Below are 13775 nucleotides of genomic sequence, written 5' to 3'. Positions count from 1 at the left end.
TTTTGTCTTCATTGCATTTGGATCTAAAGTATGTGTTTGCTAGCTCTTCCCTCCCGCCCTCCCTTTATTCAAGTGTTCACCATTTCCAGCAATTTTATTTTCATTGTTCTTGTGTTCTGAGTACTTATCCTTATTTTTCCTCCTGGATGGTATAACTTCTTAAAGTGACTTTTTCACTTGCTACTCATTTGGGCTAAAATCTAGTTATTGAAATATTACTAATGATAAATCTGTAGACGATAAAAAGGAAATAAGTCATTTACTTGTAATGTTCAGGCAAACTGTTGGCCCCTCAGAAGGCTTAAGAGTATTAGGTTTTGTCTTTGCTAGCCTGAAGTTGGTAGGAATTTCTTAGCTCGTCTCTTAAAGCCCAAGAGAAAGACATGATTTGTCTGTAAATGTCCTGGTCGAGTTTATCTCTGCAGACCAAATTCTGGGTCTGGTCTTTAGGATCATATGGCCCAGTGCCTTTGCTAAACTCAGGGTGAGAAGAAACCCTTTACCAGACTTTTCAAAAGCCCTCAAATTTTATATCTGCCTGGTTGAAGCCTAGGTCTATTAATGGAAAGGGGGGATAATTTGCAGATAATTTTTTGCAAATAATGTTTTGAATTATCAGTCATTAAAAATAAGACTTGAGTTCTCAGAATCATTTTGCACAGTTGTATCCTAAAGAGTGTCCTTATCTAGTGTGCAGTCTTCTGAACTTTTCTAGATTCTAAAACAATTCTGAGCTGTTACTTTCATGAACCTACATATAAATTATATATATATATAATGTAAATATGTGTATTTTCTGATTAATCTTGATCTTTTAAGCTCTTCCCCCGCAATCATTGCCCCCCTCCCATCCTATTGGGATAATCTTTCTCATTGATGTAATGGACATTTCCCTTGAACTAAACTTCCCTTTGTTTAACTTACCCTTACGTAGAGTTGGTATTTTTCTAGTTTCTAGGGCTTTTCATGGAGTTGATAATTTTTTTTGGTCTTTTGTTTGTTTGATGTGGTTGGGTTTTTAGTTTTGTTTAATCCTTTTGAAACGTGATTAGTTGTGTGTAGCTATATTTATTTTGCTTTATCAGTCATCAGCTTGATTTTGTTCCACACTTATGAAATCATCTAGTTATGTTGTCTTTATCTTTCTGACTTATTTTGCTGCTTGTAATTCCCTGGAGCTCCTTACATTTTGCTCTAAATGGTGGCTTTCATCTCTCCTTATAGCTGAATAATACTCCATTGTGTGGATTTACCAGATCTTCTTTATCCAGTCTTTTATCAGTGGGTACTTAACTTAGCTTGCTTCCAAATCCAGCAAATGCTGTTTGGAAATTGAAATCAAATTTTCTGATGGCAACACAGAAGATGGAAAAGTATATTCATATTTATTATTGAACATGCAGAAATAAAATAGCAGTAGTGAAAACAAAAAAAAAAAGTTTTATAATGTGTTAAACACAAGTGCTTTTCTAAGTGTTGTTAGACCTAGCAATATCAGGATCAGCGGTGAACTTGTTAGAAATACAGATTCATACTTTCACCCTGACATTTGGGGCCCAAGTCACTGTTTCCATAAGCCATCCTGCTGATTCTAATGCTTTCTGAAGTTTGAGGAACTACAGAATTACCCATTAGAGTAAGATGGTACAAACTACATGATGCATTTGCTTGATAGGCAGGCATGTACAATGTTAGTCATCCTTTTTGCAAATTACAGAGGTATGATAGTTAAATTAATAGACATCCAACAATCAGTTTAATTTTTGCTTCAAGCAGTTTTCTTAGGGGGAATTAATAAGTCTTAATGTTTCTTGTGAAAAGTTAATGCTGAATATGCAAGCATGATTCAGAGGAAATTTGGTTCAAAATATTTCTTACTAATACTGGGATTTTTATTTAATGCATTCCTTCCTTTTCTCCTGATCCTACCTCATCCTCAGTTTGCAGTTGTTACAAAGGCTTTGTAGTTTGATACCTTACCATCAAAAATTCATTGAAAGGGCTAGCAAGACAGTATTTTAATATAATGTCTTTAGGCAAAATCTTATGGGGAAATAGATCTGTGGGGAGGGCCTTAATTCTCCTGAAATATGTCTTTGTTTTTAGAGTTATTTTAAGATGTTTTGTGGTAATCATCCCACTATGGATAGAGCATATAGGTGATAGTAAACTGTATTAAGCTAATTACTTGAATTAATTTATGGAGAATAGTTTACATTATATTTTTGCATATAATTTAAAACTTTAATGATGGTATTTTGTTCAAGTTTTTTGTTTTTCTTGCAGGAGAGAAATAGGAACAAACAATAACCATATGAAGATGTCCTGTTAGAATTGCAACACTAATGATGTAGACTCTGGAAATGCCTAATAAGTCAAAGAAGACATTATTAAAGCTTTTTTCCTGCTTAAGGTGACATCTTTGAACTCTAACACAGAATTGACTCTTGTAATGGTTTTCATCAGCGCATCTGCCCTTATATTCTCACCAAACACACTTGAGAACTGTAACTTCGTCAAGCACTTTCTGTCCTGAAGCTTTTACCAGTATCTGCTGTCTTTTGTAATTATGCATCCTAGCTAAGGCACAGAAGACTGAATGAATGCAAGGATTCATTAACTCTTTGAATTTGTTAAATACTAACAGTTAACCATTAGAAGTGGTTCAATGATGTAAGAGTCACACTGCTTCAACTTTTTCTTTGTTGTAGTTTTTAAATCGTCAATTTTTAGCTACTTGACTGATTAAAAGCAAAATAATCATGCCATATTTAGTCCTGGAGTTGAAGTCTAAATGTTTATGTGAAAAATTCTTGTAGTAAACTTTTAATATGGCAAAGCAACCTTAAGCTCTATTTTAGCCAAATGAAACATAATCTGAAATTATACTAGAACATTTCCCTTGTCTTCAAACTGTTTGGTGTAACAGAATATTGATATGCAGCTTGGTGAATTTCACCAGTTAATGCACATTCTTCCCTCCTTCCCCCAATAATATGTATACTGAAAAATGTGCATTTGTCTGAGGAATTATTTTGTTTGCTACCACTTAATGAATCTCAAAATTTTGAGTAAATGTACCTCAGTCTAATCAGACTTTTTATGACCTTTATAATTACATTTAAAACCCTTAATTCCTATTTCTGGGTGTTTGCGAGCCTGATTGCTATCATGAAGTAAAAATTTATTACTCTAGGTATTCACTAGCTAAATAAACATAGTTCTTGTTTAGCAAGCATATACTGTTCCTCAACTCTTTTCTCCAGCTTTTGCAGTGTCCTGGCATCCTTAAAATACTTTGAAATATGGCCTTGATCCATGGATTAAATCAGTATCTAAGTGAATGTGTTGATGTTTTATTGATCAGATCTATATAAATGGGAATACAGCATATATCTGGATATTCTTATAGTTATCTTTTTAACATCTTATTTTTTTCATTAATTACATATCAACATTAATTTTGTATCTTCACACAAATTGATTTTGTATAATTAAATGTGTCAAGCATCTGTATTAATTGATTTGATGGCATAAGGTTATGAAGATAATGTACTGCCCCTTATATTACTGTTCCAAAAGGAGAAAACTATGTAGAAAGATATGTTAAGGGTGAAAATAGCAATATAGTAGATTTGAATACCTTGATGTTTTGCATTACTCCATTTATGTTTACATCATGTTTAGAAATGTTTCATTTATTATGGTCTTTGGTCACTTCAATTCAAAAATTTAGTGACAGGTATTTCATTGAGATTTTCATTTATATGATTTTTTTGTACTATGTTTTCTTAAAATGTACAAATACTGTATTCAAGTGAAAAAATACAGTATTTGTAAATAATTGTAGCTACTTCACAGTTCCTTGGTAGTCCCAGTGTAGTTTTATCAGTGTTTACTGAAGGGAACATCAAAATATTGATGGTATATTACAAAATAAAGACTTTCTTAAAGGAAAATTGCACCTATTTTATCTTTTTCAGAGTAAGCCATGAAATAATTGTACAATGTCTCTTACTATTTATAATGAAAATTGGCATTTGGATATAGTCACCACAGCAATGTTCCACATCCCTATCATTACATAGGTAAGACATGTCAGAGTTGACATGGGCCTATTAGAGAAAATTGTAAAGGGGTGACCTTGTAGGAAGGATTTGAGTCCTCGCTCTCTGAGGTTCTCTTTTTTCTTGGTGCTTTATTAGCAACTCTGAATATTTTTATAAAACTAGTTACATTAAAAACTGATTCAAACTTAATATTTAATTTACATTAGGTTTCTATGTAAGAAGTATCACAGTGATATTCAGCAAGCAGACTGATTGCAATAGCAGAAATGTACAAGGTAATTGAGTAGGCTATTTGTGGTGAGGTGTGCATCCCAGTGCCTTTATCCTGGATTTTTAATAAGTGAAATGGGTGCAGCATTCCTTTGGAAAAGAAAAAGTTTTTCTTTTTCAATTGATAAGTTTGTTTTTCTCATTTACATTTTCTTCAGAGCATCTACCTTCTCTTCCTCCTTGGTCTGTCAATGTACTGCAAAATATTTTTCCTCTAAGTGAAATTATCACAGAGTTGTCTCAATAGCACAACTAACTGAATGTTTCTTAACTGTGGAGACCAAAGGGGAGAGAACTTGGGCTCTACAGCAGGAGATGCTTCATCAAATATTTGAATAATTGTGAATTAAGATATTATTGGCCCAGCAAATCTCTTGCTTAATGTTTTTCCAAGATCTGGTTTGAATGTTTCTTTTAAAGTTACGTGGATATTTTATTTTGAAAGGTATTATAGTTTGTATATTTAACAGTAAGGGGGAAAATGTAACCAAAATTAGTATTCTTTCTCTATACATATTGGTACTTGAAGATTGCTTTCAAAAGAAACCCCAGTTTTCCTGATTTCAATTCTCAATTCCTCATTTTAACTTAAATGATCTTTCTAATTCAGAAGCTGTGTTCTTTTTTGAATACCATGCATGGGGGTTAAGCTGATATTAAAACAGTTTGCAATAAAAAAAGAATCAGCTTAAATCATTTAATCATTTCAAGTGCATTCTGCATCCTATAAAAATAAGTTTGAGAAATTTAAGAGAATTGTGTTTTCATTAAGTTTTGCATATCTTTTGTTATGCCATGTAAAGTCCCTTCTTTTTCATACGATTAAAGGAAGGTTACAAAAATGATTAGTTCATTTACATTCACTTGTAGCAATTACATGAGAATTTGAATTTTGTCGTGTTTGGGTTTGTTCATTCCTGTGAATGATGGTACAGTTAGGTGAGATTTTCTGTTATGGTACCCAAACTCACCATTTGGTCCTCTTTAATCTTTGAGGGTTTCAATAAAAATTGTTCACTCATATTTGTGTTCTTTCCATTTTATCTTTATAAATATGTATTGCCTGCCAGAAAAGACAACGTTTTATCTACTGTATTCTGGATTTCTGATTGACATTTTGTTAAGTACAAATAGATTGTTTCACTTGTTTTCATTGGTCAGACAAGGTTGTTTTCGTTCAGAACACAAAACTTGCCATTGCAGAATCTTGATGTGTGTTTTTTACTTGTTTCTCTTGGTGCAATAGTGAAAAGCAGAACTTTCCCTGTATATCACACATGTTGTAGTGGCAGTTCAAGTACAATATTTAGAAATAGTCCACTAAATCCATAATTTTGTCGATTATATAAGAACTGTAGAATGTTGGGACAAAATATAAATGAATTATTTTTATAAAACATAATGTCCCGGGAAAATATGAATACAGAGGTCCTAACTGATGGGTCCTACACCCTCTCCTGCCACTCCACTAGCACCTCCTACATAGAGCACAGAGATTTAGATATTAGATATCACTTTAAAATATTACTGGATTTTTCCTACATGTCTTTCCTACACACTTCTCCTTCATAACCAGAATGAAATTATTGTATAGGAGATAAAATTGGGAATTGAAAGAACAGATTTCAGTTATTTATAACTGGAGGTTGACATTGAACAAATATTTCCTTTGTTAGTGCACACTTCAGTAAAATCAGAGTTGTAGACTGCACCCATTCTTCTTAAGTTCAGAAATGTTATAATTTAGTATTTAAATAGCATTGTAGGCTTTGAATTACTCTAGCAATGATGAATGTTCTTTGGAAAATAAGTTGTGAAACCAATATAGTTTTTTAAAGATTTATTTATGCATACCAGAACTGGGTTGTAGGCCAGAGGTGTGGGGGGTGAGAGGATTCACCTGAGTCAGAGTGGGGAGCAGAACAGGTGAATCTATTGAAATACACTGCTGAGGGGATTAGTGGGCGAGACAGGAGAGGTTTGCTGCTGCTCCATGTGTGTGTGAGCTCCCTGGCTGGAGATTAAACTCATGCCCAGCAGTGGCTTTTGACAGCTTAATAGCACTATGTCTTTAACCCCTGTGCCACCAGGGAGACCCACCAATATATTTTTAAGGAGTCATTCTTTGTTCATTTTTTAGAGTATAGATAATACATTTAATAAAATATGACTACTGCTTGAGCAAATTTTGAAGTCAAATGGTACCTCAGTCCACATCTTGTCCAGTGTTTGTAAAAAAGCTACAGAATGTGTCCCAAGAAATCCAAAGTGCTTTTTGTTACAGGGTCCTTTTGTGTAATTCTTGCATTTTATTAAAAATATATTTTATCTTTTAGGAGCAATGTTTAGGAACAGGGAAATTGGAGAGATAGTGCAGAGTTCCCAAATATCTTGCACCCCGCTTCCTTATTACTAATATTTTAATATAGTGCATTTATTACAATTAGTGGACCAAGATTAGTACTTTATTGTTACACTTTCAGGTAATTTTAGCTTTTGCCTAGTGCCTTTTTTCCTGATCCAGGATACCACATTATTTTAGTTGACTCCTTAGCTCCTCTGGGCTCTGATGATTTCTCTGACTTGTTTTTGATGATGTTGACAGTATTAAAAGAGTACTGCTGCTGCTTTGCAATTATTCTAGTGCTTTTCCTCCGATTACACTGGGGTCATGAGATTTTGGGGTATAGGACCAAGGGGTAAACTGCCATTTCCATCACATATCAAGGGTGCATACCTTGATCGCCTGACTGAGAGTGTTAAGGTTTAGCATTGTAAAGTTACTTTTTCCCTCTCCCATACTGTACTCTTTGGAAGGAAGTTATAGCCCAACTTTAGTGGGCTATTATGCTCCCCCTTACACTTGCATTTTTAAAGAAGAATACAGAAACCTGTTTCAATACTACTCAACCTTAACCCAATGGGCTTATCAATACAATTTCCCTTTATCGTTTTTAGAATTAGACATCCCCCCCTTCCTGTCCTCATTTTTCAATAGAACAATTTGTATATTGTATATTGGAGATTCATACTTAGTCCCTAAATTCCAGTTGTGCATGCAGTGAAGCTATAATAGAGATTGAACAGAGGGGATTTGAGAACGACAAAATAACGATCTTATATATGTAGAAAAGAATGGGTAGTTGAAATTCAAGTTTGGCTGGGTTGTAAAACCTGAGGTAGGAGTTAAATGCTATTTTATGGTTCAAATGGTTTCCTTTAAAAATGAGCAGGTTAGGGCCTCCCCTGGTGGCGCAGTGGTTGAGCGCTGGGCTGCGAGGCTGCCCGCAGCCTCTGCAGCGCTGGTTCATTCCCCGGCTGCCGGCGAGGGTCCCACAAAAAAAAAAAAAAATATATATATATATATATTTAAAAATGAGCAGTTTATTTAGATAACTTGGCAACTTTTTTGTGTGTGGAATTCTTTTAAAATTCTGAAACTGCTACATAATATTCTGGCTAAGAAGTTTTGGAGGCTAATAGACCTATTCTGGAAATCTGGGTCCACTAAACTATTTCCAAGCTTAGATTTCCTTATTGATTAAAAGAATAAAAGTAGAAGAATGTCATTGGATCCTATATTTCAGAACTACTAAAGGAAACAATTATTCATGAAGTATTTAGCACAATCCCTGGGTCTGTGACAACCCTTTTTCTTATGGAAAATTACAAGTCATTCATTGCCATTGGAGATTTTTTAGGGTAACCTTTACTGCTTAGATGTAATTTACAGATAGTACAAGTTTGATTACTTTCTGTTCTTATTGTCAGATCATCAAGATCCTGAGAACAGTATGCTTGAATAAAACCTTAGTAAAATGAATTATTTCCCTTTGTTTTTGTGACTTTTGATTTCCATGACAACATAGTTTATCCTGCTAGAGCAGAGCAGATGGCAGAACCAACCAAAGGCAAATTAGACTAAATGGATAGCAAATATAGGAGAATAACCTAGGAAAACCCACAAAAAAATATAAAACCAAAGATGAAAATTAGAAAAAGGAATTTTTTGGCTTTTTTCTTACAAATGCCCCTTGGTATTGATGCCATTTAAGTATATAAGTGAATTGTAAGGACTTCGTTGTGAATATTTAGTAACCAAAGTGGAAAAAACTAATGTGTATGTTACCTTCATATTTCATCAGTGCCACTCTTTAGGGTATAGGTAATTGACATACACACAATAAGATAGTATATATTCAAAAGGAAGATTATATATTGAGGTAAAAAGTTTACAAATATAGCCTCAAAATAATGCATGCTAATGTTAAAACTATTATCTCCAATATATTTAGCTTATTTCTGCTTGGCTTGCTGTATTAACTTTGGTTTCTTCTGTGAAGCACCTAGTTTCGAGGGCACCATTAGGGCTTGCATCTTGTTGCTATGTTCTAGTTCGCCCATGTTTGTATGTTTACCAAAAGTCATTTATGAGTCTATAAGCTTGTTTACGCCAGTTGTACTTGTTCTATTATGAGACTTCAATATGTAAACATTAAATGTGACTGAAAGAATTGTTCTTTGAAAATGAAATGACTGCTTTGGAAATACCTGATGAAGGTGAGTTGTCTAATTAGGTACAGATCACAAAACCAAAAATTTGGCAGGAAAATCATACAAATGTACAAAGTTTGCAAGTTTTCTCACCAGTGAGAAATCTTAGACGATGTATTAGAGGTGAAGTGTGGTTAACAGAAGACAAACATGAGGGGTTTGAATCAACAGATTCTTCAAGTCTGGGACCTATAGCAAATAAATAATTGATGAGTGAAGGTATATATGTATCTTAAAATGTTGAAGGTATGCATCACTTTTATTAATATACTCCTTAACTAATGTCTCATTGTTAAAACACCTCATTTTTAAGATTTTAATTATGTTTAAGGTCCAGAAACTTTTTTTCACTCTGCATCAAACAAGTTAAACATCTGCATGTGGCTGTATGTGTACATGTATAATAAGCTGTTGCAATATTTTTGTGAATTGTAATAAAGAGATGCACTCATACCCCTTAGAAAATATAATGTGCAAGCATTTACATATTTATTTCAAATATTTAAACTGTAAGAAATATTTTCTGTATGAAATGTTGGAGAGAAGAAATGTGCCCGGTAACTATTCCTGGTATCTACATTTAAAACCATTGAAACCAAGTCAAGTGTCAGGAATACCTTGAGTAAATCATTCCTTTTTTGAAAAGTCACGTGTCATTTCCTAGAGCTTATATAAACTGATTTTCCCCCCCTGACACTCTTTTTATAAGAAAAAAACAAGGTTTTAGGAAGAGGACATTTTGGGCACTAATTTACCTACGTTTCCAAATAGGTGTGCGGTTTCTTGTTTTTTTTTAAATTCCTGTTGTTTTCCAGACAGTATTTGAAAGGTTGCACATTAAAAAACAAAAAACAAAAAACAATGGAATGCTTATCAATAGCATATATATGTAGAAATAAAGTACTTTCTTGCAACAGAGTTTTAACAGGCAAACAGATTTTTAAGAGATTTCTCGAGACATGCTGAACAGCTTTCTGACAAAGATTCAAATCTTTAAGACAATACCAATTTTTACTTACATATAGACACAGAATCTTTCCTTCCCCTTTAGTTCATGTTTATAGTTTGATAAACTTCCATTCTCACTGAAACTAACTTTTCAATGGAAGCCTCATAGTTTTCATTATTATATAGAATATATTTAAACCACTGGAGTATTGCACAGGCCCATTATCTACTGCCTTGGCATGATTCTTGAATGGTTTTGATACTTGGGGTCTTCTAATTCATTAATAAAATCACCAATAGATAACCTGTTTGTAATAGTTGTACAATAATTACAGAGTCTCAAAATTTTTAGTAGGGTGGGCGCCAGTTCTCAAACTTTAGTCACAGGACCTCATCACACACAAATTGAAGAACCAAAAGAGCTTTTGATGTATTCCTAGCTATTGTTAATTTATCATATTGAAACTTAAAATTGATAAGTATTTTTTTAAGATTATTTATTTATTTATACAAGAACCGGGGTACAGTCAGAAGCACGGGAGGGTGAGAGAATTCACCAGAGCCAGAGTGGGGAACAGAACAGACAGACTGACGAAATACACTGCTGAGGGGAGCAGCGGGCAGCAGGAGAGGTCTGTTGCATCATGTGGGACCCTCACCGGTGCCCAGGCTGCAGAGGCTGTGGGCAGCTCCGCAGCCCAGCGCTCAACCGCTGCGCTACCAGGAGAGGCCCAAAATTGCTAAGTTTTAAAGCATGTATTATCTCAGTAGTGGTGGGGATTTTCATCTTTCCCTGTGTTGCATTATCACGTAATCTGGAACAGTTTCAGTATGGTTAGGAATATCAATATGGCACTGCACACTCCCTTTGGAAAGAACCATTCCTTTGGGATGCAAATTGTTAATGCACTGCTTCGGTGTTGCTGTACATCTGCCTAAATGGACATCTTTAAGATCTGTTGAATCACTCCTTCAGCAGCTCTGTCTTGGCAACTCCGTAGTACATCCAGGTTCTGTTACCTCCTATGGATGCTCACTAATCTTTCTCCTTGATCTAGTAAAACAGTTAATACACATCTCAACATATTTATTACAAGGGACCTATTGGCCCCTAACTTTTAGTTCTCCTCATATCATTTACTTGGTCTTTATTGCCAATAAAGGATGAGTGATTTAACATTTAAATTACTTGTGTTGGACCTCCCTGATGGCGCAGGAGTTAAGTCTCAGCGCTAACCCACGTGGCCCAGCAGATCTCTCCTGTCTCACCCATTGCTCCCCTTGGCAGTGTATTTCAGTGGATCAGCCTTTTCTGCTCCCCACTCTGTCTCTGGTGAATCCTCTCACCCACTGCGTCTCTGGCCTAAGACTCCAGTTCATGTATGCATAGATAGATAAATCTATAAAATAAATAACACCTCACAAAATATTTTTTGATTTCTATTTTAAAGGAATATTTTGAAATGAAGTATATGCTTTTACCCTTAGTCACCCTTGTCTGATTCCTCATCAGTATTCACACTTTCTTCTCTGCTCTTCTTTTCAGTACTACTAATTAAATTTACTAATCCGGCAGCAAAGGTAGTGGTAACAAAAACCGGAGGAAATTGCTGAGTCGCCAGTGATCCCTCTACTTTCCTAGGCTGTTTCTTTATTGCCCAAAACAGTACTTTTCATTCCCACCACTAGCAACAGCCTGCATTCCCTCTTAGGACTCTCCTCACACAGCTTCTGCCTTGTGGCTTTTCTCCAGCCACACTGGTTCTCTGGTCTGCCCACAAACTTCAGATATATTCCCACCCCAGCATTTTTCTATCCTCTCTGCATAAGATACCTACTCTCTCCTACAGCGTTCTGCTAAATAATTTGCTTAGTATGTTTCCGATCACCATATCTGAAATACTGTCTCTCTGTCTTCTAACCTATTTTCTCTTCACAAAACTTTTTTTAAATTATTCGTGTATGACTTACCATATTGAGAGTTAAAATGGTAACTGAGATTCACAAGGGAAGGAACTTTGTTTTCTTTATGCCTTAAAGACCTCGCAGCACGTAAAGTGCTCAGTTGCTGCTAGCTGAATGAGTCGTTGACTCCACCAAGCCCCTTCTTAGTCTGTGACAAATGAAGTCATTACTCTAGATGCTCTAATGGTCTTCATTACTTGATGCTCTCGTGGCCTTCATTACTTGGGAACCTGATGTCGGTCTATGAACTAGCGATGCATAGAGTAGTAGATATTGGTAATTATTGCTCAACAAAAAGGCATGTGACTTACTTTCTTTACCAAGGGGCAAGTTGACTGTCTGACTGCATTTTTTGAATTCTCCCTCCACTCTTCCTGTTTACCTTCAATTCTCATTTATTATTTATGTATTTTTTACTAGGCAAAGAATTTTATTAACCTGCTTCTAACATTTTCCCTAGGCTTCTTCAGCTTAATTAGCAGCAGAGAATGAATTGTGTATAAGTGAAAACTGAAATGAGCTGCATGTCCTAGGGGCTCAAACTTAAAAATACTAGAGATTTAGATTTGATCGGATCCATGAACAAAATTTTAAAAAGCAGCCATAATATAAAATAGCAGCACCCGGTAACATCTTCAGAAGTTGACGCCATTTAGTTTGCTTTATTCTTGGAAGCCTCATCCAAATTCTCCACAAGATCTGGAACTTTAGCATTATCACACTCTCCAGTAGCAAGTGGTGCTTTTCTACCCACAGATGGTTTGGGCAGAGCTTTGGCCATTCTCCTTAAACATCAGACTGTCTGCACAAAGCTGGTTTCAAATACCGGTAGCACTTCTGTTTCAGCATGCCCTGTGATGGTAAAGCATTTGCTGTTAGAGATGCCTGAACTTTGGGGTTTTAAAGTGGTTCACTGTTCCTTGGATTGTGACTACATTCACCTCTTCAGTACCAGAGAGATTTTTACCTCTAACTTTTTATAAATAATCTCTTGTAGCTTTTCTATGATCTTTCTTCAAGCAGTGCCTTTCCCACCAATGTGCACTTGTGCCTACAGTTTAGCGACATTCTCCTGGTTCTTGATGGTTTCTTTCATCTCCTCAAGCAGAAAAGGGGCTTCATTTGACAATAGGTTTGGCCTTGACAGGGTCTCAAGCAGACCTGAGATTAGGTATACACACGGGGGGACTCCAGAGGGCAGCTAGAGGATTCTCATTTAAAGTGGATATTCTCGGACCTCCCTGGTGGTGCAAGGGGTTAAAACGCAACCTATGAAGCTACCCACAGCCACTGCAGCATGAGTTCGATCCCCAGGTGGGAAGCTACCCACATGGCGCAGCAGACCTCTCCCGTCTCGTCCGCTGCTCCCCTTAGCTGTGTTTTTCAGCAGATCTGCCTGTTCCGTTCCCCACTCTGTCTCTGGTGAATCCTCACACCCCCCCCACACACACCTCTGGCCGGTACCCCACTTCTTGTATGCATAAAATAACTCTTTTCAGGGCCTCCCCTGGTGGCGCAGCGGTTGAGCACTGGATTGCGAAGCTGCCCTCAGCCTCTGCAGAGCCGGTTCAATCCCCGGCTGCTCCCCGGCCACCAGAGGAGGGTCCCACATGGCGCGCAGACCTCTCCTGCCGCCCACTGCTCCCCTCAGCAGTGTATTTCGTCAGTCTGCCTGTTCTGTTTCCCACTCTGGCTCTGGTGAATTCTCTCACCCTCCCGCACGTCTGACTGTACCCAGTGCTTGTATAAATAAATAAATCTTAAAAAAATTTTAAAAATCTTTACAAAAATAAATAAAGAGGATATTCTCTGGGTCATTTTTGGTGGCAGAATACAGAGAATTTCCCTGAAGTCCTTTGGCATGCTGGAAGGAACCTTGATGTCACTTAATCTCATCTTCCAGTTTTCTCGGTGAGGAAATAGGCTGGGTTGCTATGCTTTCCCAAGGCCCCAGGTAGTGACTTTTAG

At 36.2% G+C, this 13775-nt stretch overlaps 1 protein-coding gene across 1 annotated transcript in view; it reads left to right on the top strand.

Annotated features, from left to right (window-relative positions):
* YTHDF3 (YTH N6-methyladenosine RNA binding protein F3) overlaps positions 1 to 12933 on the top strand; it is a gene marked incomplete at both ends in the record, with an annotated part of 40344 nt that extends 27411 nt beyond the window's left edge. The window contains one exon of the mRNA XM_084230556.1: positions 12805 to 12933. Within this exon, the coding sequence (XP_084086682.1) occupies positions 12805 to 12933 (129 nt within the window). The remainder of the gene's footprint in view (positions 1 to 12804) is intronic.
* Between the last annotated feature and the right edge of the window lie 842 nt (positions 12934 to 13775).

Source organism: Talpa europaea (assembly GCF_964194135.1).
Source record: "Talpa europaea genome assembly, chromosome: 3".
NCBI lineage: Eukaryota > Metazoa > Chordata > Mammalia > Eulipotyphla > Talpidae > Talpa > Talpa europaea.
Note: the sequence above shows the minus strand (reverse complement) of the source record. Positions and strands in the feature narration are given on the sequence as shown.